This window comes from Scylla paramamosain, chromosome 17, assembly GCF_035594125.1.
Source record: "Scylla paramamosain isolate STU-SP2022 chromosome 17, ASM3559412v1, whole genome shotgun sequence".
NCBI lineage: Eukaryota > Metazoa > Arthropoda > Malacostraca > Decapoda > Portunidae > Scylla > Scylla paramamosain.
The window spans coordinates 18,675,001-18,702,733 of record NC_087167.1 but is presented as its reverse complement, the minus strand read 5'-3'; the positions used below and the strand labels follow the sequence as shown (position 1 = coordinate 18,702,733).

The window sequence follows — 27,733 nt, the reverse complement described above, 5'->3', positions numbered from 1 at the left end:
TCTTGACAAATCATTGTTTTAGTGGGAGGATAGGAGGCAACTCTGTATATGACTATGTACTAGCCTTGTTCACTTATTTTATGATCCTTATTTTACTAAGTAACCTGATAAAGCATTACTTTGTTCTGCTTTACCACTTACTCTAAACTCAAAGACTATAGCATCACAAGTTGCATGAGAATTTGCAATTCAGCATGCATTACATCATGGTAAAATTGAGGATTTAGAGGCCAACAAAAGTTTGAAATCTTTTGGAAACTTCCTGCTGATGATAAAATGCTGATTAAACTCCTCAATTATTATGACCCTTCATGCAAAGCCATATAATTATAAGTTGAAAATAAGAAAAAGTTTTATATGATGCAAAGCCAAGAAACAAAACCATACTATTATATGTTAAGCACACATATATACTGTTTATTTAATAAATATCATCTACACACAAAGGAGATCTAGTATCTTCCCCTGGTCTGTTTGATGAGAGCATACTATTAAATTCACTTCACATAAAAACACCCAAACTTACATATGACAGTAATACAACGTTCTGCCAATGACTGATCTTTGGCCTTTTGGGAGATCTGAACATAAGCTCCACTTTCTTCTTTTATCTGCTTGATGTAAGTGCCACCCTTACCAATGATCATGCCTGCAGTGCTATTGGGGACCAAAATCTTCACCTGCAGGGAATGAGCACTTCTTGAAATCTGATGAAGGTAGATGAATTGTACTTAATGGAAACATTTTGCTTTTCTTATAAAAGCAAAGAAAATAATCATACATGTAAGTCACAATACAGCAACATAAAAAGCTTAGCCAAACATATACAGATTTAAGAATAAAGTCCACTTAATACTTAGAAAAAAGCATAAATCATTGTCTAAACCACTATGACAAATAATTGTATATAAAAAATAAATAAATAAAAACAAAAATAAAAATCACTAGAAAATACAGTGGTACCTTGATTTAATTACTTCTTAGAGACTTCTTTGACATTCCTGACTGGATATTTAGTACTGGTGAGAGTAAACAAGCAAATTATTCGGAGGACTGGAAGAGTACAGAGCAGTTATTCAAGACTGAGCACCAAATTTGTGATGAAGCATGTCTGCATGAGAGGTAGAAACTATCAAATTGCCTTGGCTTAAAGCCTTCTTGAAATATCAAGGAAAAGTTATAAATCTGTGGCATGCATATACAGGAAGAATATCTAAGTAAGCCATCATATGGAGAATCTCAAGACTATAACCAAATGAGAATTTCTATATTAAGATAAATAATGCAATATGAAAGATCCTATATATTTGCAGGTCAGCTATAGTTTGCAGATTTCAGAGAAAACAGGAAGAGTTTGAAAATTTAATATTTAAGAAGAGACGATGATAGGAAACTGACAATGACTGGAGCAATGAGCAAAATATTAAGATATGGTGCAGACTATAGTTTAGGTGGACTTTGTTCAGAATGTTATAGGGATAGTAAAAATTGATGATGAAAGGAAAGGATTTTGAGTGACAACAGAATTTGGATAGGATGTTTATCTGTAGAGAATAATAGGGAGACTTGACAATTATTATGCAAAGAGCTTTGTATGACTGTCTAATGAAAGGTGTTTCTGAAATACTTAGAAGTGCTGGAAATAAGTTTGTAAACAATTACAGAAATGAAGCAGCTGACCGAATATGTGATAAGATGAGCCAAGTTTGCCTGAGAGGGAGTATCAGTAGTGATGCATGTCAACTTTTCTTTCTCCCTCAATACCAGTACAGTAGACGCTTGCATATCTGGATTAAATCAGCCAGGGCCCTGTCAGACATGCAGTTTCCAGATACGAAGAAGTTTGTTTCCCCAACCCTTTATAATTGAGAACCCAAAATATATATATATATATATATATATATATATATATATATATATATATATATATATATATATATATATATATATATATATATATATATATATATATATTTCAATTATGTCACTCTAATCCCAAGTGATATTTATGATTCTGTTATCCTACATGGTCCCAATTTGAAACTTTAAGGAAGGAAAAACCCAAAACATGAGAGACAAACCAATTAGGCACATATCATTCACTTCTCTAAGATGCATTGACCATTTTCGACACTATGCTATTCAACCAAAAAACTGGCTAGTAATGATGAATAACCATAGTAACAAACCATCATATCAATTCATTCTAAATACTTTATGGAATAACCATAGTAACAAACCATCACATCAATTCATTCTAAATACTTTATGGAATAATCTGCTCAAAGTTCATCCAACATTTTTGTGGCATGGTTAAATACTCATAAAACTGGTGCTAGATCTAATCAATGTGGGCACAGCAACTGCACTCATTAATTAAATTTACGTTCATCTGATTAGCACAGACAGCCATGCCCCCTCATAGTTTTTAAATTATGATTGACCAAGTGGCTGCCAATCACTATGCAGGAATCTATTATAGCAGTTCAAAGTCATAATTCAAGAAGTTTTCAACTGTCAATGTATGACTACTGCACCTACATGATGTATTTGTTATTCTATCACACCACACCTTGTGTCCACTGCTCTGACATGGACCTTGAGACATTTAAATTCACCTAAAGACTCATTTGAATGATGGTAATGGCAAAGATGGCTCCATAATTATGTGCAAGGGAAGGGCAAGGAAGTAATTGCAAGGAAGTAATGGGTAATGGCCAAAGACCTGCCAGCAATGCCATGTCATATATATATATATATATATATATATATATATATATATATATATATATATATATATATATATATATATATAATGTATGTAAGTATAGGGTCATAATACATTCACAGTTTTCTTATAACATAAGTAATACCATAAGACCCATGAGTGTCTTCTTACCAGCATCACTGTCCTTTGTGTTGTTAACTATAATATGCATTCTATAACACAGAATACAACTAATAGTTTAATATATATATATATATATATATATATATATATATATATATATATATATATATATATATATATATATATATATGGCATGATAAAAGAATAAGTCTTCCCACTGATGCCGCCACAGCCTAGGCTGACTAAGGTCTCATGTGGGTGAAGAAGTCTCCTTGGCAATCAGTCATGTATGTGAAGGCTAGTTTAGTGTTTGAACTTTCCCATCACTCGGTTACTCACTAGCAATCTCTAACCTTTAATCTTTCTGACTTTCCCATTATTTCAGATTGGGGCAGGTCAAACCTTTTGCTGTTCAATACCTCAAAACTTTATTTGTTCATCTATTTAAAAATTTCACATATCTTCTCTTCCTAAAACAGCTTTCACAAAGTTAGGTGTTCTGTATCACCTTTTCCAATGTAGTAGAGCCTCTGAACACATACAAGTCTGAATACAAATTTTCCTGAATCCCAATGGTAAACATATATCTTTTAATCATGAACACTAATTTTCCTCCAAATACAAAAATGTCACCTCAGTATGACTAGTCCTTTAGCTGTCCTGTCAGCTGTTTCTGATTGTCTCCTACAGTCTTTTGCCAACTATGTTGCCAGTGCTACCTAATTTTGAGGATTCTGAGGCACTGATGGGGAGACTGGGACATACAATCCAGATCTGGGATTTTTAAGGTTTCCAAGAAATATTACTATGCTGCTAATACATTATGCTACTTCATATATAATGTTCTTTATTCTTTAAACATGAATTATTTCTTGTATATTATATTCATAATAACAATTTTAATGTACAGTTTGCCACACTCCCAGGAGGTCCACTTAGCGTTCTCAATACTGCCCAAGATAGTAACTCCAAAACACTAGTAATGAGTTTTACTTGACTCATTCATTTGTGGTAGGGAGACTTCTGTTGCCTCCCTCAACCTTCTGCCTTACCAATTCCTACCACCAATGAATGGGTCAAGCAAAGCTCACTATTAGTGTTTTGTAGTCACGATCTTGGCCAGCATTGGCAACACTAAATGGACCTTGCAGGAATGTGGCCAACAGTACATGAAGAGTAGGTGTATCACATGTATATTTCAGTGTTTTCATGACATGTATGAAAATATACGGAATGGGGACTTTGGGGAAATCATTCCCAGAATAATGTTGAGGGATTTTGAGAGTAGATTGTCTGGCGACACTGCTTACTAGAAGTTTGCTTGCCTCATTCAATGCTGCCATGCATGCACTGTCTTCCCCAATGTTATTCATTTCAATAATATTTAACCATATAATACTTTGATGTTGAAAGTTACTGTGATTGTGAGTGCTGTACACATTATAGGAACTGAAGCTACCCTACTCATATTCCTGACCATTTTAGAGATATGCCCAACATTCTTGACCTTTTCCTAACCTCTAATATTTCAGTTTATGCTGTCAACTTATCTTCTCCATTGGGCACCTCCAATCACAACCTCATATCTGTATTCATATCACAACTTCATATCTATTGCTCCAATCCCTCCTCAGGATCCCCTAAAGCAGAGATGTCTCTGGCATTTTGCCTCTGCTGATTGGAGGGAACTGAGGAGGTATCATTCCAATTTTCCATGGAACAATTTTCCATGGAATAACTAATGCTTCCATGTCAAAAACCCATCTTTGTATGCTGAGTACATTACAGAGGTGATAGTGTCTGGCATGGAGCCATACATTCCTCATTCTTTCTCTCTACCTAAACCTTCCAAACCTTGGTTTAACACAACCTGTTCTCATGCTGTACATGATGGAGAGGTGGCCCACTAAAGGTACTTAAGCCTTCCATCACCTGAATCTCATGCACTTTATATTTCTGCTTGGAATCATACCAAGCATGATTCCAACAAACGAAAAACTCCTTCATTAATAGAAAGTGACAAAATCTTTCAAGATTTAACTCCCGTCATGACTTCTGGCACCGAGCCAAAAATATCAATAACTTTACTTCATCTTTCTCTCCTTTATTTCAAGATGATGGCACCACTGTCATCTCATTTATCTCTAAAGCTGAACTCTTTGCTCAAACTTTTGTTAAAACTCCATCTTAAATGATTTAGGGCTTCTTCCCTCTCCACTTACCAACTACTTCATGCTACACATTAAGATCCTTTGCAATGATGTTTTCCATGCCCTCACTGGCTTTAACCCTCAGGAGGCTTACAGACCTGATGGGGTCACTCCTATTGCTCTCTGAAACTGCCTCCTTGCTTGCACCTTGCCTAGTCAGACTCTTCTAACTCTACCAACCAACATCTACCTTTCCTTCCTGCTGGAAGTTTACCTACATTCAAGCCTGTTCCTAAAAAGGGTGACCACTCTAATCCCTTAACTATCATCCTATTACTTTAGTATCCTGCCTCTAAATTCCTAAATTTATCCTCAACAGGAAAATTTTTTAAATATCTATCACTTTACCACCTTATATCTGATTGTTTAGTATGGGCTCCGTCAAGGCCACTCTACTGGTGATCTTCCAATTTTCCTTAATAAATCTTGGTCATCCTCCTTATTGGGGTTTTCATAAAATTTTCACTGTTGCCTTAGATATACAAAAAGCTTTTGATAAGAGTCTGGCACAAACTTTTGATTTCCAAACTACCCTCCTATGGCTTATATCCTTCTCTCTGTAACTTCATCTCAAGTTTCCTTTCTGACCATTCTATTGCTGCTGTGGTAGATGGTCACTGTTCTTCTAAATCTATTAACAGTGGTGTTCCTCAGGGTTCTGTCCTGTCACCTACTCTCTCCCTATTATTCATCAATGATCTTCTAAACCAACTTCTTGTCCTATCCACTCCTATACTGATGATACACCACCCTGCACTTTTCCGCATCTTTTTGTCAACATCCAACCCTTCAGAAAGTAAACATTTTTCACAGGGAAGCCACAAAATGCCTGACTTCTGATCTATCTAAAATTTCTGGTTGGGCAGAGCAAACTTTGCATTATTCAATTATTAAAAAATTCAATTCCTTCCTGACAACTATCCCCTCTTCTTCAAAGACACTCAACTGTACTCCTCTTCTACACTAAATATCCTCAGTCTATAATCTAAACTGGAAACTTCAAATCTCATCTCTAGTTAAAACAGCTTCTATGAAGTTAGGCGTTTTGAGTTGTCTCCGCTAGTTTTTCTCACCCCTCTGGTGGCAAACTGAACAGGGCCCTTATCTGTCCATGTATTGAGTATGCTTTACATGTATTGGGGGTTCCATTCACACTGCTCTTTTAGACAGGGTGGAATCAAAAGTATTTCATCTTATCAACTCCTTTCCTCGAAGTAACTGACTGTCTTCAGCCTCTTTCTCATCACCACAATGTTGCATCTCTTGCTATCTTCTACCACTATTTTCATGCTAACTGCTCTTCTGAACTTGCAAACTGCATGCCTCTCCTCCTCCTGCAGCCTCGTTGCACAAAACTCTTCTCTCTCTCACCCCTATTCTGTTCACCTCTCTAATGCAAGAGTTAACCAATATTCTCAACCATTCATCCCTTTCTCTGATAAACTCCCTTCCTGCTTTTGTATTCTCTCCTTCCTATGACTTCAATTCTTTCAAGAGAGAGGTTTCCCAACAGTTATCTTTTAATTTTTGATGACCACTTTTGCCACTGTTTAGGGACTGGCACTTCAGTGGGCCTTTTTTTATTATTATTATATTTTTGTTGCTTTTGGCCAGTGTTTCTCCTACATGAAGGAAGAAACTTGAAACCTCTTGTTTCACTCTAGATTACTTTTTAATTGCTTATTTAAACTGATTTACATGAAAATATGAAGAATAAACAAAAGATAAATAAACCCCCTCCAAAAAAAAACTATAAACCCCCCAAAAAAGTGGGTTGGGTATTTTTTTTCAAACAACATGTTTGAGGGTCCCTGCGTTACACCTCAATTCTGTTCCAATGCCATGTTATAAACTGAACTTCAGTGTAAATTAGAACCAGACTAAGTAAAGTAAGTACCTATGCACAGTATATATATATATAGAGAGAGAGAGAGAGAGAGAGAGAGAGAGAGAGAGAGAGAGAGAGAGAGAGAGAGAGAGAGAGAGAGAGAGAGAGAGAGAGAGAGAGAGAGAGAGAGAGAGAGAGAGAGAGAGAGAGAGATTCTTCAACTTCATTCCTATGGTTTGCTCACACTATGCTTGCCAACATTATAGGAAAATCACTTGCTGCTTTCACAACACCACTATCACCTTCACCTTGCACCTTAAGTCTATGCAAATTAGCACAAAACTTAACCTAATAAACCAATCCTTATTGGTTGAATAAACTGGCTGAAAACTCTTCACTTTCAATCCCTTCTCACTTTTCACTTTTCAAGACTTCAAATAATGTTTTAGCCTTCTGAAGTAACATACAGCTCACTAGAATATGTTGTTGATGCTGATCTTCCAACCAAACCACAAATAAATGTTCCATCTCAATAATCAGGCCATTATGCTGCTTGATTTCCATGAAGCAGAGCTTTCCACATGTTCAAGGTGGTGATCATAAGCTTGATAATTGTAGTTACAGTCAACCAGCTCAAGCCAAGCAGCCAGCCAATGTTTGTCAGCCTTTCTCCCTTATGTGTTCGTCTCTCTATGCCTAACCTAACTTTCATAGTGATTGCTATCCTTTTCCTTAATTAACTGCCATGAGAAGAATCTGCCTCATGCTTGGGAACCATAATAAAAGGCAAAAAAGGCAACATTAATGAGACCAAATTAGTACTAATCCAAAATGGCACACAACTGACACCTCTTTCCTCAGTCTATCGCAGCATGATACCAAATTCCTCTGCTGTGCTCACCAACTACTTTGTATTATTTTTATTTATTTATTTTTTTTTATGTGACATGAAAGGAATTAAAGAGCACGGTTCCAAAAACTGATCCAATCAAAGCATCCCCTTTTTATATCAAATACATAATCAAAGATTTTCTTATTAAAAAGATACAGGACTCGCCAGACCTTAGAAAGTTGCTGCCTGAGGCTCCTGGTTCCCCCTTCAAGTATTATTTTTTAATAAGAGAGTGTCAAAGCTCCCTAAGCTACTCATCCCAGTCTTATATTTGTTTCAAGTCCATTTAGTAAATAGGAGATGCAGTTATCACTCATTCTTGCACAAATAGCATAAAGATACTACTTTTTTAAAGCTCCAATTGGGATTTACATCGTTTTCACAGATTCCATTTCTGTTCCCTCTTGTAATGATGCTTGTATATCAAATCTTGATACATTATACTCCTGAGAAGGAGAGGGAGCAGGCAAGAATAATTCACAGAGTGCAAGGATGTCACAATGGGCAACAGAGGCATGACATGATGTCTCTGCCTCTTGCAAGACTCAAGACAAGCCACATTGCTATATTTTTTTTCAATACATCTTTTGCAAGAGAAAGTTCTCTTTTGTATTGATAATTTAGGCATTTTTGAGTTTTTTATGCAATTGTGGTATGCCAATGGCATACTAGGCTGCAGCCACATTGGCAGCAGTTGCAAATGAGTAGGTGGGAGGGTGAGCAATTGTGTTGACTACACTAAAAGCAGGCAAACAGGCATGTGGCAGGGTTAGACTGATTCCCTCTGCTATACAGCAGTCACTTGTGGTTACAATATTTCAAAATTCTACTACCTATAATTTCTTCTGTTACTAGTAATCAGTATATTATCAATAGTTCATTCACATTTGTTAAAGAAATGAGGAGTTTTCAATTAAGGACTGTTTTGAGGCATGATTTCATATCACCTCTTTATTTACCAGTCTCCTTTTAGGTTAAACTACTGACCTATATACTGCTTTATTTGACAGGACAAATATAGTGCAGGGTTTAGAAGCAAATCAAGGATGTGTTAAAAACTAGCAGCTGAGAATACTGTATTTGTGACTAATGTTAATTACTAAGAACAAAATGATGGTATCAACATGGGTTCACTTCTGGGCCCTAATTTAATAAATGCAAACTGTTCTATAACAAAAGCTGGACAACAAACTGTCTGCGCCAAGCAAGCGACATAAGTGACCTGTCTCGATGTGGGCCGCAGGAAGAATCACCCCATCCCACATCCTCTCACTGTCAGTGTGGCCACATCTTAATACAATGTTCCCACTTTTCTTGCCACTTATCTCACTTGCCTGCTTACTTGTGGCTGCCACCAGTGTGGCCAAAGACTAAGGTAGCAGAGGGCGTGGGAGGGTGGGGGGAGAAGCATGGACAAGATGCTACACACACCCTCTTTCTCTTTAGGGGACTGAGACTCACTGTCCACTCAAGTCTGCTCTTGGCTTCCACAAGCCTAATGAAAGTTAAGTTGCCAAGTAGGAGTACATATTTAAAAGCATTTCATCAAAATTTATGCCATTCTTCATAGCAGAGAAAGACAAGTATATCCTCAAAGCAAAATGTAAGGGAGACTCTACAGGGAGGAAAGTGATGAAACTGAAACTATGAGTCTGTAAGAGGGGGTTTCCAAAGCTCTAGTGATATTTCATGTAAGTCAGAATTTTGGCATCTGTAAAGACTGAGCCCTATTATGCCAACTTATGAAAGTTTAATGTAAATAAACAAATAAGTTAAAGAATAATAAAAATAAATAAAATAATATAACTAGATAAGTATATAAATAAATAAAGCCATACAGCCATACAGACACTAGACACATCCATGCAGCCCTCTTACTTCATTAGACACTAGAGAACATCCATGCATCCCTCTTCATTTTATTTTCTAATGTTAATATTAATATAATTATACATCTATATATAATTATAGGCTATGAATGACTAAAAAAAACAGACAGAAAATAAATATGGACAGACAAGACTATTTTCAAGTTAACAATGACCAAAGATAAAATAAATTCTCTTAAAGAAGCTATATAAACTAATTTATTTTTCAATGTAGCCCCACAATGAGCCACACAAAAAGTAAACCCTTAATTATCTCATTATATTATCAAGGTACCAATGTACACACATGAATTATGCAGAGCTGGGCACTTCTTAAAAATACATATCCTTAAATTATGGGAGACTGGTTTTAGTTTGTTATTTTGCATTTTCAGCAGCCCTTGCAATCTTGAGAATTTGTGTTGTGGGAGACCACAAATGCAAATATGTCTGGATATTTCTGGCATGGTAAAGTTCACTAGTGATGCCAATGGTTGCCAAAATGAGGTGGGCATATCAACCTTCCAGCCCCCACATTTTCCTCCAAGACACTCAATTAGGAGTGAGCAGCCACAGTGATAGCCATAACATAGCAATCAGAGCTCAAGACGATCAACACTTTGTTTCTTGTTGATTCTTATCCATATCTTAATTATACATTGCTTTCATATTTAACCTCTTCATTCCATAAACCATCTGGAGCACTGATACTCTTGAGCATGCTTGGACATGCAAAAGGAAGGAGTTTCTGTATCTCAGAAACTAAGCACTGTAGCAAAAATTCAGGTGCGTAATTAGAAGGAGAAAGCCCAAAGCTACAAGACTTGCTTGTTATGGATGGTATATCACTCATAGTTTCTATTTACTCTTCACTATATACCATTAATCAGATTTGAATTTTTTATGTTCCTTTTTATGTTCCAACAATATTCCAGTCTTTATTTTCACTGGTGCAAAACATATGATTCAGAGACCACTTATGATGTAGATCATAGTGTATCTATGGTTAATAGCACTTAGGAGTAACATAATTACATTCCTGATTCATGGGATACCAGCCATATGCATAGCAAGCATTTGGCCTAGAGGTTGGCATCATATCAAAATAATAATACTTCCAATACCAGCTTTGTATGTTTGAAAGTATCAACACCATTTGCTTGGTATCAAATATTATGAGTACTTGATGACCATAAAATAACTGTAAAATTACAAATCAAATAATACCACACACCAAATATAATTTGCAGCATCTGGCAACTCTGTATTGAGCTGCCACCATCTGCAGCTATACTAAAAATTAATATCAAATCCTAAAATGTAAGTTTTGACTTCTTGAATAACTATTTTCAGTAGCTATAAATATTAATTTTGTCTCACTGTACGAGATGTGTAGAGTTTAACTGATCTTGTTTTTTTAATATGCAGAATTATTTTCAGCAGCAGTAATTAATTTTATATAGTTAAAACTTCTTAAAGATGAATGGAGTGGACAAAACTGGCTTATCTCCATGCTTAACCATGCATCATGATGAAGACAAATCACCTGTCTTTCATTCTCACCATGTGTAACTGGAGAAAGGCTGTCTCATATTTAAATCAAGGCAATAATAATCAAAGACTTTTTAAATTTGTAATGTAGCATTATTTTGACTTGTTCATAAGACATAATTTCATAAAATATTTTGGGTGTACAACATCCTCTCGAGTTTCATGCTTGCTTTCTTCCAAAGCCATAGCGCTAGGCTTGAAGACAAAGAAACTTGGGGTGTTATAAACATCAAAAATGCTTATTTATACTGGCCACAGAGCCTAGCACTGTTTTAGTGTGTTTTGTCCTCACATTCAGCATGATGATGCAGTGCAGCCACCTTATGAGTGCATGTTTTGTCCTTGCATTTGGCATGATAGAGCAGTGCAGCCACATCACAACTGCATGTTTTGTCTTCCTATTTGACAACACAGCAATGCAGCTGTCACACAAGTGTGTTTTGCCCTCACATTAGCATGACAGAAATGCAATGCTGTTAAACTGTGTATTTTGTCCTCACATTTGGTGTGACACAGCAGTATGGCTTCGCCACATTTAGAACTGCATGTGTATTTTGTCCTCACATTTGTCATGGCAATGTAGTGCAGTGCCATGACATTTAAAACTTTACCTGGAATTTACCTAGTTGTAGCATATGGAAGGGGAGCTATGCTTGTGCTATCTTATCTCTACATCTCTCATTATCTAATTTGACCTTACATCTCTACCTCTCTCATTATCTAATTTGACCTTGAAATCATGTATCACCTCCCCCATCAGGCACTTCCTTTTTTCAATCCATTCCATATTTCTATTACTCTATGTGGAAAACTTTTTTTTTCAAATCTCTTTTATAGTCATCCCTTTTTATCTTCCATTTATATCCTCTTGTCTCACTCATATCCACAATAAGTGTATGTGTTTTGTCTTCACATTCAGCCTGATGCAGTGGTGTGAAAAGAAATATATACAAGAAGCCACCTCTTGATCTTGATGCTACAGTTAACTAAATTTCTCCTGGGCCAAGCCTCTTGTTTGTATCTCTGTTCATTACTCAAATGTTTAAAGTCGGGGAGCATCTGTATATTGCATACATTTCCCACTACTGCTCTGCTGTCCTTCTCCCTCACTCACAGTGTGACCACATCTGTGTTAACATCAACATATTTTCACCATGCTCCATATGAAACCTTCCACAACACCCTGTCTTGTTCGTTTGTAAAAATACAGATTAAATACTATATTAAGAAAACAAGAGTACATATTTGATTTCTATACTCACGACAATATAGAGATGGAAGGGTGTGTGGTAATTACACAGTATTGGCAGTTAAGTTGATTATATAAAAGTAGTGAGGATGGCATGAGTTTCTCTTTAGGGTTGCATAATTATTCATAGATTTTTCAATGTTCATGGATGTCTGTTACCTAATTCTTGCAAATATTGAGGGCTGGCTGTATATACAGGCAGTGATGGTAAGTGATGCTAAAAATAGTCACTTTTGGATTTCAAATAATAAAATAAATCCTGCCTGTTATTATTCATAACTTTTGTTACTCCTAAAGCATATTGCTTGCATGGTTTGGGGCACAGTGACAGGTAGGTTGCCTGAGTACAAAGATGCATCCTTTAGTATCCTCAAAACCACAATTATAACAGAAAATCAATAGTGGCAACCAACTTGTTTACAATAATTAGGTGATAGGAATTTGTTACTTCAAAAGTAAATTTTACTAAAATACATTGCAAGTACTTTTACTTTACATAAAAACAGATTGTTGTTTGTTGTTGTTAATAATGTGTGGAAAGATATTTAGGTAACAAGCTTGATGTAAACTGTCATTTATGATATCGTAATAGAAATTTCTTTAAGGAAGTCACAAGATACGCCACTGGGTGTGGATCAATGAAAACAGACTGTGGAATATTGCTGGAATATAAAAAAAAGGGTAGGAGATTTTAGCCTGAATAATGGTTGCAGCAATGATTATTTAATAGCTGAAAACTGTTTTGTTGAAAACATGTTTTGCATTTGTGGTACTGCAGATGCCAAGCATTAGATCTGTGGCAGCAGAAAGTATGAATTTACAGATATGCACTTGAAGTGAACTTGCAATTGTTGTGCCCAGCTATGAAATTATGGAACATTTCACTGGCAACTAAAAGCTTCACCTTAGCCATTTCATATATATGTGCTTCAAACAAATACTGATGTAACAACACAATGAATAACAGACAAATACTGATACAACAACACAATGTGTAAATCTGAACCTTCCATGATGTTTATCTTTCTGCATTCATGAAATCAGAGGATAAATCCCTCCATAATTCAGGTAACTTGCAAACTATTACAACTCAAAAAGGTGAACATTACAATCTCAAATGAAAATCAGTCCTCAAGAATGGTATGACAAATAAAATCAACTGGAGAAGTGTAAGAATAAAATTTCATCTTATATAGTGAAAGGGCCAAGGATTACTTTATAAGTGATTTTACATTAAAAACTGCAAAATCCCAAAATCCTAATACATATCCATATGTTTCATAAATAACTTGGTGCATGCATTTCACTTATTACATTAAAAGAACTAAAATTAATTTTATGAACATAGTTTATTATTAACCATAACGAGAGAGAGAGAGAGAGAGAGAGAGAGAGAGAGAGAGAGAGAGAGAGAGAGAGAGAGAGAGAGAGAGAGAGAGAGAGAGAGAGAGAGAGAGAGAGAGAAATTTAGTTTCATTCACTAACACCCTACACTTGATAAAAAAAAAAAATCTGAGCAGGAACTAAAAGATTTAAGAGCACAATCCCACCAAAAAAATAGATGCACATGTTTGAATTGAGCCAAAAAGGAAGCGGCCAAAGAAAAATATTATATTCCATGCAACACCTATTACCATATGAAAGTCACAATTAATATCATAATTATTCAATTTCCTTTCTTACTTCCATTTTAACTAAATAGGATGTGAATCTCAAGCACTGCACTCATGTGAATAATAAACTTAAAAGGAAGCTTGTTCATGGATCATCCATGATTACCAAACTAATTAGTTCTCAGCTACATGGCCTGCCAAAATCATATACTGTCAGTCCCTATTTTGGAAGATAAATGCATAAATTATTAATTCTTAAAAATATGAAATTCTTGATAGTGAGAAATAAATAAACAGATAAAAAAAATTCTATTTGAAAATTTTAATAATGATATGAAATGAGAATATGCAAAACTGTATATCTAGTTCATAGTTTGAGAGAGAGAGAGAGAGAGAGAGAGAGAGAGAGAGAGAGAGAGAGAGAGAGAGAGAGAGAGAGAGAGAGAGAGAGAGAGAGAGAGAGAGAGAGAGAGAGAGAGAGAGAGAGAGAGAGATTCATTTACAAATTCATTCCTTCTGCTCATAACTGTAACAATACACATTATATTATACACTGAAAAAAAATAAATAAATATAAATAAATAAATAAATAAATAAATAAATAAAATAAATAAATAAATAAATAAAATAAATAATAATAATGTCCCCCAAAAAATTCTCATTACTTTAAGACTGATGCAGAAATGTTACATTAATTATGAAGATGTCAAGTGTATAATATTGTTCTTAGAGATAAAAATTCATAAATATTATGTTATGTATGAGTTGTGACTGAATAGCTCTTTGGTGAAATTCTGAGAGGCCAGGAGGAACGAGAGATCATATTCAGTCTCAAGATTCAACATAATTTTAGACAAGATCTTCTGCTACCTCTACTTCCTAGAAAATTTAATGCAATCCCTTACATTTTTATGTGGAACCAGGGTTCACTAATAGTTTGTATGTTCAACATTTATTGCTGAATATTCTACTATATTGTTTCTTCTTTCATTCTGTTTAATCCACCTCTTTTTGTAAAGGCCCATCCAGACTAGGGTTCACATTGTGCAACATATGGTGCAACTCCTGTTGCATAAAGTGTTGTGAAGAAGATACATTGTACCTGGCCTCAGTGGTCTGTTGTACATCAGATGCTGACAGAGAGCCACACAAGTTGGATGGTGCTGAGCAGGAGGGCATTTTATGGCATGAATCTTCTTGATTATCACATCAGGAGTCACACTACAATTTATTTTATTTGTCATTTCACTGCACAGTGTTCAGAGATGCTCTTCTTAAATTTTAATTTTTGTAGTCTTTGCTTTTCACTTTCCATAAGCATGGATGCTGCTGCAGCAAATTAATTAAAAGCAAGATATGGCTCTATGATGACAAATGATCATCAGTAGGATAGTCATGCATTTGCCTATTTGCATATTTTGACTATATTTAAATGTAAGTACATATTGGTAATTTTTTTTTCCATAATATGTCATATTTTTTAAAAGTTCTTATATGTTAATGATAAGTATTCTATATGTAGCCTAATAGTACTTTTAATTATAATTTCTAGCAAGTCTCATAATAAGTAATTTAAAAATAGGTTTGAACAGGATTAAGCTACATACTTCATAAGTGGAATTCCTACTCTCAGTTTATATGGTATTGGTATTTTATAGATGAAAAACTTGTCTGCTTATTTTCTTTTTATGTCCTAGAAACAGCAAATTCCCACTTTCAGTTAAAATAAGGAATGTACAGGTGCTTTTCTGTCTTATTTGGTAAAAAATTTTGTTGGTACATAATGTTTTCTTCTTTAGTACTTCATGAAAAATGCCACTCAGTTACAACTTTTATAAATCTAGATTTATGGTAAATTAATGCAGAAAACTTATGTTATCAATTAAAGTAAGCTAAAAGTATTAGCTAACTTATTACCAATCATATTTTTCTTAGGAAACAATATATTAAGGCAATAACCAAAAAATTAAGTGCATAATTATCCAAAGCCTAATGATCAGACATTGTGTGAATGGGACAGTAAAGCAAGTGGCAACAACCCTTCCTTTGGTGATGGCTTGTCAGCTGGTGTTGTGCACATTGTACTACAAAAATCCCCCAAGCACCAACTCACTCAGGCAACACTAGCAAACAACATGCAATACGAAAATTGAGTTGTGGCAATGTGTTGCGCAACGTGAGCCCTAGTCTGGACAAGCCTTAACAGGAACACTATACCTCAATGAATGGAATCAGAGAAACTGGTGGATCACCTGAAGTCCTTTCATGGTTCATAAAAATTTATCGTGAAAAATATAAATAAAAATGAATTAATAGCAAATAAGTAAATAATGTAAAATAAATTAAAAAATTAAAAAATAAACAAACAAATCAAAAATAGGTTCTTTTACAATGCATTGTGGAGAGAAAAAAAAGCAAATAAATAAATGTAATGGATGCATCTGTTGAATAGCCCATCAGCTTTTAACATCTGAACTGTACTTTGATACAAGACATGCTGTGCACAGAGCCAATCAAAGATACCAACAAACCAAGTAGCTGCTTAAGAGCTCCTACATCCTTTATGATGGGGGGAGGATCTTCAAAATTTTTCTTCCCACTATACAGTGTTTCAAAGTATGTCACATTACAACACTTTATATCTTAATAAGTATGAAGAATATCAAAACACAATTTATATTCCCTGAAAGCTAATATTTTTCAAGTTTCTATAGTAAAATACTGAGCTCAAAAGTTCAAGAAATTACTTTTTATTTTTTATTTTATTTATTTATTAATTTTTTTTAAGATATTCAATGTGTGTGGTGCAGGTTACATGACACATCCAAACGAGAATCCATTTCTTGCCAAACACGACCTAGCACAGCACTGTCAATGATTGCCAAAACTAACAGAAGAAAACTTGGCAGTTTTACCTTTTAAATGGTACCAGTTTCATACTGATTCCATTTGCTTTTCTTTGTATTTCTGAGAAATCATACATCAAGAATTACAAATGGAAGGAAGATGAAGCTGGTACCATTTAAAAGCTAAAATTGTAAAGTTTTCTACTGTAAATTTTGGCAACCATCAACAACGCTATGCTAGGTCGTGTTTGGCAAGAAATGGACTATCATTTGGATGTGTCATGTAACCCATGCTACACACATTGAATATCAGTAAAAAATAAAAAAAAAATTATTTCTTGCATTTTTGAGCTCAGTTTTTTTTAGTATAGAAACTTGAAAATGTTAGCCTTCATAGAATATAAATTGTGTTTTGTAATGTGACATATACTTTTCAAACACCCTGTATTGTATCAGGATATAAACTTTAAATATGGCTATATTCTCAATATCGATTATACTGGTCCTTAAATTACATATGATTTTTGTCTGATTCAAGGCAAAATAAAGTCAGAATTACTTTGTCACCAGCAATTTTTTTTCTTTTTGCCAACTGATCACACTTGTGACTCATCATACTTTTAATCAGCTGACTGATCAATGTCACCATGCAAGTCAGCCAGAGAATGTTTGTTGCATAAGATTAATCCTTTTACGGCCACTTCTTTTTAGGTTCCATCTGTCTTTTGGTTTTACTAAAAAGATTAGTCAAAAGTGCCTCTGTTTTTTTTTCCACATATTCCTGTTTGCAAATTACAATGACAACCTGCCAGTTAGCTGATCCTAATGCAACAAGTGCGAGTGTTGAGTTTTCAAGAAAGGGTAATTTTCCTAGTTTTTTTATATTTTTCTTATGATGAAACTATTGAATAAGATACTATTTTTTGGGGGGAGTAAATTAATTTTTCAAAGCGTTGCACTCCTATACTGCATTTCTGTTCTTACCAAGCCTTTCTAAACAAATCAATTTATCTCTCTCTGATGCCTCACTTCCTCCATGAGGGTCCCCAAGGATATAGCCTCAGCAGAAAAGCCTTCACCTCTCCTATCCAAACATTCCCTTCTTGTTTGTTCATGTACTTGGTCCTTATCCCTCTTTCACACATGTATCCCCTTTCCCTAACCTTCCACCTTCTAAGTGGCCTTCCTCTCCTATTGGCATCTTTAACTTTGCTAATATACATTCTCTTTACAAACCCCTCAATCTTCATCCTCTAAATATGGCCATACCATCTCAGTGTGTTTCTTTTCACCCATTCTGCCACTCTACAACTTACACCATTTGCACTGTCACTCATACCACATCCCTCTTACATACATTGATTCCATGTCATGGTCTCTGATCCATATATCAATGTTAGCAGAATACTATTCCTTAAACCTCTCTTCACATTAAATAACATATTTCTTCCACTCACTACTCTTGCTAGTGATCATGTGCCCGCTTATCTTTAACACCTCTCATTATTATTTCTCCATCCATCTCACCATGTTTACCAGGCACTGTTCCCATATAGTAAGACTCACCTCCTCCATTCTCCCTCCCTCCATAATCACCTATCACTTGCCTCCTAATGGCACACTAGCCCTATAAGATATTATAAAATATCACACACCTTGACTTCTCTTTTCTCAAACACCATCATCTTTCATCTCCATTTTCCATCCCACACACATCCAAAGGAAATGATCCACCACTCTTTGAAGTTCCTTTTCACACACTGCTAAAAACAGTCTTCTGCAAACACATCTCATTTATGTTCCTACAGTGAAACTCTCTTTTAGTCCTCCCTGTGCTGCCAGAATGCCAATACTATGCAATATGCAAATGTAAACCAAATCTAACACTGGGGGTCAGTTTGCCTTCTAGTCATACTGTAACATAAGGGACTCAAAATCATAATGCAGGGATGGGCCAGAGCAAGCTGCAGAGAAGTCTATATTGCAGAGCAGGGTAACTCAGTATGTGGGGAAGGAGCAAGCCACTGATGTCCCTGTCACCCACAGTGATGCCAATTTACTAACTGACCTGTGCTCATGTGCTTGGCAACTTTACAATTTTCTCTCATGACCTGCAGCAGGAAAGTCACCCCCCTGTTTACACCATTAGAAAACTATTATGTGATGAGGCCCACAGTTTTGAACCTAAATAACATTGTGAGCATGTGAACACTACTTGGTGAAGATATGAAGATTGGATGGACTGAAATATAGGTGATATAAACAGTGAGAGTTCATCAGCTGTATTTGTAAACAATGGTTACGTGTGGTTCTTTAATAATTGTTTAAGTACTGTACTGGTAATCCAAGGCTAGTATTAGCATTTAATGATATCCAGAGGTAGGTAACACAAGGTGATAACAGCACTGAGCATTCATGTGAGTAAACAATGGCTCAGTGTGGTCTTTTAATAATTATTATTGTACAGTACCATTTTTATTCATTAATCTTTTGATGTTTAATAAACTCCTATGCATTTGCTACCTTCAATTATAAATAAAAATAATAAATAAATAAATAATAAAAAAAATAATAATTGAGTGTTGTAATCTGAAAATATCTAGTTTTACTTTTGGAGAGCATATCACAGCCAGGTTGGAACCTTAGTAATTTTCTTCCTTTACTTTCATTAAAACTCTAATGTGAGGCATTAGCAGAACCCCCAAAGCCTTATATCCAACTTGGGTATACCCTCACATAATTATGTAAATGCATCCCTAAAAGAGACTCAACTTCCTACAATTGCCCTCATATATCATAACCCTTATCAACATCCCAAAGGGCTTCCCTATCCATCCTAAAAAACATGCTTTCTCTGTATCCAAGAATGCTACTTAAACCTTCTCATCCTTTCCTAAATACTCCTATATCATAATTTTAAATTAAAAATCTTATCCACACAACCCTTTTCTTCCCTGAATCCTTCTTGTTCCTAAATGACCTTCACCTCAGTTACTTGCATCATCTCTCAGCCAAAATTATCTCACAGACTTGTCTTGGCACACTAAGCAAACTTGTGCGTCTATAATTATTACATCCATTCCTGAAAACCTTAGAATTAAATAGATATAACTGCTTTCCTTCAGTTATCTGGTACTCCATGCCAGATCACATTCTAGATGCACCCAATCTACAACCACTTTACCTCCACATTCTGATATTTCTGCCATTATTACATCTATGTTTGCAGCTTTGCCATACTTTTTTGGTTAGCTATCACTTTCTCTACTCCTCCCTACCAATTCCCTTCCTCATATACTTGTTTTCTACCTCCTTCCATATCCATACCAGATGTCATTGCTTTTCTACTGTCTTTCATTCATTTAAAATGCTTTTCCACATACATTACACCTTGCTACCTACAAGAACTTATCTTCATTTTTGTATATTCCTCCCCCCTCCTCTCTCTCTCTCTCTCTCTCTCTTGCTCATCTTCCTTTCAAAATAACTTCTTTTTCTCAATTAACTTTCCATTAACTTTTCACTTAACTTCCTAACAAGCTTTTCATTATTTCAATATCCTCCAGCATATTTTTTTTGCAACATTTTCTCATTGCCCCTCCTCTCTCCCTTTTAAAAGCTCTTTGATCTCAGCTTTCTACCATGCACTTCCATTACTCCTACCCCTTATCATTTCTGTTGCTACTGTAGTCACTATATACAATACACACCTTTACACTTGATCCCTCCTCAATCTCATCATCTACCTTCTTATATTCATTGAAATAATGAATGCTATATGCTCCTTCCTGTCCAACATTTTACTAGCCACTATTATACTAACTTTTCTTCTATCACTATTTCTCCATCTCCCTCATTACTATAGCATAGTTATCTGTACTCTCAAGCATCTCTCTCACTATATTGGTATCCATCACATCCTCCCCAATCTCTCATCCACTGCTACACTGAATCAGGCTCTATTATGCACCACTTCCACCCTCCTTCGTATGTACCTATAGGTAACTTGCTGGAAAAAAGTGCTGGAGTTGCTGAAGAAAGGTGTTTGCCAAAAACAACACTTTTCAGCATGAAAGTCCATCACATACTCTCCATTCTCGTGCACTCCACCTACTCTCCATTTTCTAACTATACCTGCTAACTCATTACTTCCAACTTTTCCATTCATATCCCTAACACTACCTTTATTTGATTTTCATGAGGCATTCATTCAAATTCCCAAATTTCTTCATCTCTATCTTTCTCACTTGCATTTACAGGTGTATACACACAAACCTATGCATATCTAACTATCCATACTTTTCCCTCTTCCCACACTATCCTAGATACTTGCCATCCTTGTGCCTGTATCTCTTTCCATCATGTTGGGAATATAATTGATCTGCATCCTTCTTTTCCTTTAGCCTTGCTTCTCTCATTCATACCACACTACATTACTCCTGCTTCTACTTGCTCCAACACCTTGCTCTCAGTTAATAATTCCCAAACCTTTCATGTCACTAACAATAAAAATTTATTATTTTTCATCTTTTTTTGTTATCTGTTGAAGGTAAAATTATTTCAGGGCCCTTAATCAAATACTGCTTAGGGGCCCAAGCTGGCCCTGAGTGTGCAAGCATTGAATAAACAGTTCAGAGTATTTCATATCAATATTTTCTACTGAGAAGCCAAAATTTAAGTATTTTCAAGTAAAACAGTTTAGAGCAATGCAGTAAAGGCATCACTTCTTAGCAATGTTTTTTGCTAAGAATATAAATAATCAAATATTTTTTATTAACACTGAAAATTCATGAAAGCTTGATCTGGCTTCATTTAGATAATTTTGCCAATCAACATTAACATTCCCTTTTAGTATACCTTTGTGTTACATAGCATAACCCAAGTATAGACAGGGTCCCAAGTTAGTCCATAAGGACACTATAGTCTCTATTTTAAATGATGCTGGGCAAGTGTATAAGTTTGTTCCCTATGTTCTGCAACCATGAAGAAAGTTACAAGATAGTCAAACTTGCATCTCAGTGTCAACTAAAGGCTGTTGTGTTATATCACAAAGAGATTACTTTTCTGAAATTAACTAAGATACCACTAGATGGCAGGTAGTTCATGGACAGATTCATTATCACTGTTTTCTATAAACTTTAATTCACTGGATTCTGGCAGAAAATAAGTGCAATTCTCTTATCAATCAATGACAGACTGCTTTCAACAAAGTATGAAATAGTGCTCAGTATAACAAATGAACTAAGATCCTCTGACAGCTATACACCTATCTCCATAGACTGCAAATTCACATAACAATGCAAATCAAAGTATGACTAATTACACTTTTATTTGCAGTTTTCTTACAATTCAATGTTACTGATTCCACCAACTTAAAAGAATTACTTAGCTAATGAAAAATAAACCTTAATCCTAAGAATATTGCCTGTTTAATGTTGATGTTTACATAAACCGAGTACTTTCAGTTACTATTGGCAGTAAAGCTAAAGATGCTAAATGACTATAATTACCACTTAAAATTGTAAATTACCTGCTTCTCTCTTTCAGCTGTCATCTTGTTATCAAAATCAATGGCCGGTTTTGCATTTGGGTCTGGCTTTTCTTTAATTTTTTCCATTATGAAAGACAGCACTGTGCAGATGGCATCTACGTTGCCAGTGATTAGACATACTCGCTCTGATGTGCCTGGATGAGGGTAGAAAAAAATGCCATCATCAATATTCCAGTTACAATATAAACATGTAGCTAGTTTTCCCTGGAAAAAAAACAATTACCATTCAGTATATCTAAGCTAAGATAATGAATAATTAGAACACACACACACACACACACACACACACACACACACATATACACACACTTTTGCAGAGGTTAACTATGAAGAGAAAATAAAAAGCTATAGGCTGGCAAATTTAATTGTTATTTCTTTTCTTTCTTTTCATTCCAAACCTGGGTATATTTCACTAGGGTCTGTGTTCCAGGGTTAAGGGGATCACTATATACAGGATATCCCAAGTTCAAGTCAAAGTCATAAGAACCTTATACACATTTGACACTTTTTGTTTTGGGATAAAAGTGGTCTAAATGTTTGATGGGTTGTGTTGCAAGGAATGCCATGACTCACAAAAACAAGACCTGGACAAAGTCAGTTAGCCTTTGGTGTGAACATTTATTTGAATGTCAAAGAATTCTGTTATCAAATGATACATTAATTTTTACTTATTATATACAAAAAATGGTTGAAAAGCCTTCACATGCTTAAGTTTGGGCTTTCTAAGCAACTTCTGGACAGTACCTCTCTGTGCTGCTTCAATCATCTTGGCTGTTGCAAAAATACCAGGAATAGATCCTTTCTCCGAAAAGAGTAGATGCACCTTATAAAACACTATTGTTGGGATGTCTCGTGTCCAGATAATATCTGCATCACTATGCTGTTACCATGGAATGTTACACCCATTTTTCAATTGTCCAATAGTAATTTAGAAATTCAAGATGGGGTGGGATATTTCAGTGTCAACTGTCAAGGTCAGTCAGTAATACAACTGGTTGTGGTGAGTTGCTATATATACTTCATGTGCTTAACTACTACACTACTGTTGTGTTACTTGAACATTTTCCTCATTTGACAAACATTAAAAATAATATATTATTTGATAACTTTTTTGTAAAGATCTGGGTGTCAAGAATGTGCAAATAAATGTTCATCATTACAAAATGACTGACACTCACTACCCTTCTACTGCTGCTGGTCCTTATCCAGGAGCCAAGTGTTGATATGCATACTTCAAATGTAATGCTTAACATTTTTGTTGTGCTACATGTACATTTTCTTCATTTAGTAAGCACAAAAACCTAATTTGTTATCTGAAAATGGCTTTCTACAAAGATTTCAGTGCCTAGATTTTGGAAATAAATGTAAATGATCATATCTTAGAATACATACTCATGAATACTAAACTCATGTCTTTTGCTTAAACCAAGATCTATATAGTGTTTTCTTACTAATCAAATCCTATCTTACATATCCTGTTCCCTAAGAACCTCTTTCCCACATGTAATTTGCATTGTTATCCTTTCATCAGAACCATAGTCTTTCTCTTCCTCTTCTTCCATCTACCTTCATGCCCAAAATCCTCCTACATACAAGTCATCTTCTCTTTGCATGAGTTGGCCAAACCACTGCCAAACCACCTCAGCATATCTTCACTCACTCAACACTTTATAGGATGATGCTGGTATATCCCATACAAGGTGCTGTACTATATGAAGCCATAATACTATATATATATATATATATATATATATATATATATATATATATATATATATATATATATATATATATATATATATATATATATATATATATATATATATATATATATATATATATATATATATATATATATATATATATATATATATATATATATATATATATATATATTGAGGTTAGAGAAGTTTCCCTTCTAATGAAGACAAAGAAAGCTGGTCTCACAAAATTACTGCACCAAGATGGCAATACATGCAACTCTGATGGAGAACAGCTAACTAAAGTGGTACCTTGACTTGTAAGTTTAATTTGTTCCATGACAGAGCTCATTTGCTCATGTGTCAAATAAATTTTCTCCACTGAAATTAAATGAAATACCATTAATCCATTCCAGCCCCCCAAAAAAACACATCTTTTTGTTACATGTTTTTGAATACACTAAACTGTATATACTCGTATAATGAACCCCTGTTTACTAAATTTTGGCTATAACAACCCCTTTAAGGCTATCAAACACTCATTTAATTTTATGAAACTTCACAAATTAGAATATATTTCAAAATCATTGAATGCTTGCTTTATTTTATGAATATCCTAGGTCTTAAAATATTGGAGAGTTGCCTGACACACTCAACCACATGTTTGAGAAATGTACTGTGGCTGTGTGACAACCAGTGACTGACATTGACAATTGCTGATGATGCAAGTGCAACTCTCTCTCTCTCTCTCTCTCTCTGTGTGTGTGTGTGTGTGTGTGTGTGTGTGTGTGTGTGTGTGTGTGTGTGTGTGTGTGTGTGTGTGCGTGTTTACCTAGTTGTGACACAGGAAAAGAGCTATGCTCGTGCTGTCCCATCTCCATATCTATTTTTAACTTCGTCTTAAATGCATTTATCATAATTGCATTAATGACTTCTTTGTCCAAATCATTCCAGACTTTCACAGTTCTATGTGAGAAGCTATTTTCTTAACATCTCTTCTACAAGCATCTTTTTTTCAGTTTTCTGCTGTGTCCCCTCAAGCTTCTGGTATCCCACGTCACCAAGTCCTTCCTATCCAAGTTTTTCTTTCGAGTCATCACTCTGTACAATATGATCAAATCACCTCTCTCTTCTGTTATAATGTTATAATACCCAATTCTGACAGTCTTTCTTCATATGGTAGATCCTTCAAACTTGGAGGTGAATTTGTGGCTGCTCTTTGTATCCCTTCCAATTTTCTTATAGATTTCTTGGCACTATGTGACCATACTACAGTTGCATACTCCAATCTTGGGCATATCATGGTCACATCAGTTTTTTTTTTTTTTTTTTTTTATCATTTCCTCATTCAGACATGTAAATGCTCTCCTTATGTTTCTCAATAGGTTATAGATTTCACCTTTAATCTTGTTTGTGTTTCTCTGGTGACAGCTTATCAATAATACTTCAACCAATGTCTCTTTCTTCTGTTTGCTGATTCTCTCATTCCCAATGAATAATCTCCTGTCTGTCTCTTGCCACTCTTGTCAAAATCTATTGCACTGCATTTCTTTGCATTAAATTCTATCTGCCACTTTTGGGTCCACTCCCAGATCTTGTTAAGGCCCTGTTGAAGTGCTATGCAATCTTCCTCTTTTTCAATTTTTTCAACAATTTTGTATCATCCGCAAATAAGCTAATGTGGCTGGTTATTTCTTCTGGCATATCATTAATGAACAGAGGAAACATTACTGGTGCCAACACAGAACCCTGCAGAACCCCACTTAAAAATTTTTTCCAGGCTCACATTTGATCCTTAACCCTTACACTGCCATACACATCAGTTGCTGTGCTGATGGAATTGTTTCGTCTGGTGACAAACTGATAACTGCTGGGCACTACCAACATAAGCCATGCCCACTCTTGTGATTAGTCATTATGCACTATATATATATATATATATATATATATATATATATATATATATATATATATATATATATATATATATATATATATATATATATATATATATATATATATTTTACACACACACACAGATTACAGCTAAACTATAAATACATTTTGATGTAGGTTTTGTTGTAAACATATTTTTTTTAGGATATTTACTTATGTGTTTATTTTCTGTGAGAAAATAAGTTTGAAAAAGAAGAGAGTATGATTAGATGGTTTGTGCACACACTTATTATTATGGGTATTATTATTATTACTGTTATTATTATTATTATTATTATTATTATTATTATTATCATTATTATTATTATTATTATTATTATTACCTTATTTGTATTACTATGCTTCCATTCTTCTAAAACTTCATTCAGAAAACTTTTCAAATGTGTAGCCTGTCACTGATAGCAGAGCACACACACATTAATGTGTTGTTGTTGCTGATGCTGCTATTATTATTGTCATATATGCTTCTTAGTCTTCTCTTATTCTTTTTCTTGGCATTGTTGGTGCTATTATTATTATTATTATTATTATTATTATTATTATTATTATTATTATTATTATTATCATCATCATCATTATTATTATTATTATTACCTATGCTTTGTCTTCTATCCTTCTTATTATTACTTTATTTTTATTTGTATTATTCTTGCTATTCTGCTTCTTATTAGTTATTATTATCATCAGTCTCAATCTTCTCTATGCTCATGTTATTCTGCTTCTTCTTCTTCTTCTTCCTCTTCATCATCATCATCATCATCATCATCATCATCTTCTTCTTCTTCTTCTTCTTCTTCTTCTTCTTCTTCTTCTTCTTCTTCTTCTTCTTCTTCTTCTTCTTCTTCTTCTTCTTCTTCTTCTTCTTCTTCTTCTTCTTCTTCTTCTTCTTCTTCTTCTTCTTCTTCTTCATCTTCTTCTTCTTCTTCTTCTTCTTCTTCTTATTATTATTATTATTATTATTATTATTATTATATGTTTTCATTATTATTATCACTATGGTTCCAAAACGTCATTTAGAAAACTTTTCAAATGTCAAGTCTGTCACTGATAGCCAAGGAACTTATGTAGACTCCTTGCTGATAGCTCAGCAAGCACTGCGATGACACACACACACATTGTTATTATTGTTGTTGTCATCTTGCTCATACAGAGTGGAAAGAAACCAACATTGCTGAGGAGGTTCAGTTGCATGGTTTGTTATCAACTCCTACAAAAGTATGGCCAGCCAATCTGTCTATACAGACAGTCCGCCATGACCTCAACCAAGATATGCCTGACCGATTGATGCTTGTCATGTGCTGATTGGGTGCAGTGCCACTATCTGCAGCCCCTTCCTACCCCACTGCCTACTGCCACTGCCAAAAGGACAAAAGGACTGTCATGCTCAGCACCCCAACTGATTTTTTTGTTTTTATTTTTTTTTATGTTTCTGCATTGTTTTATCACCGACTTGCGCAGCTGCACTCTGCAGCAGCAGGTAATCCCCACCATCAGCAGGATATTTTCCTCTGCTCAGTTCTTCCTCATGCTGGGACTCTGGTACCATAGCAGAAACCTCTCAGAGGCTTCTCCAGCCTGCCTCTCTCTCTCTCTCTCTCTCTCTCTCTCTCTCTCTCTC

The 27,733-nt window shown here is 34.9% G+C and overlaps 1 protein-coding gene across 10 annotated transcripts in view; it reads right to left on the bottom strand.

The window, feature by feature from the left end:
• The window catches only part of LOC135108568 (RNA-binding protein Pasilla-like), a 145,705-nt gene that overhangs the window by 75,369 nt on the left and 42,603 nt on the right, over window positions 1–27,733 (bottom strand). For 6 of the 10 annotated variants that reach the window (XR_010272349.1, XR_010272348.1, XR_010272347.1 and 3 more), the window contains exons 3-4: window positions 22,439–22,593; window positions 527–707 (exon numbers count right to left, since the gene is read on the bottom strand). Coding sequence is in view for 5 of the 10 variants with exons in the window: in XM_064019705.1 (XP_063875775.1) it covers window positions 527–707; window positions 22,439–22,593 (336 nt within the window). In the remaining 5 variants the exon portion in view is untranslated. The remainder of the gene's footprint in view (window positions 1–526; window positions 708–22,438; window positions 22,594–27,733) is intronic. The other 4 variants (XR_010272351.1, XR_010272350.1, XM_064019707.1 and 1 more) reach the window with 1 other exon arrangement.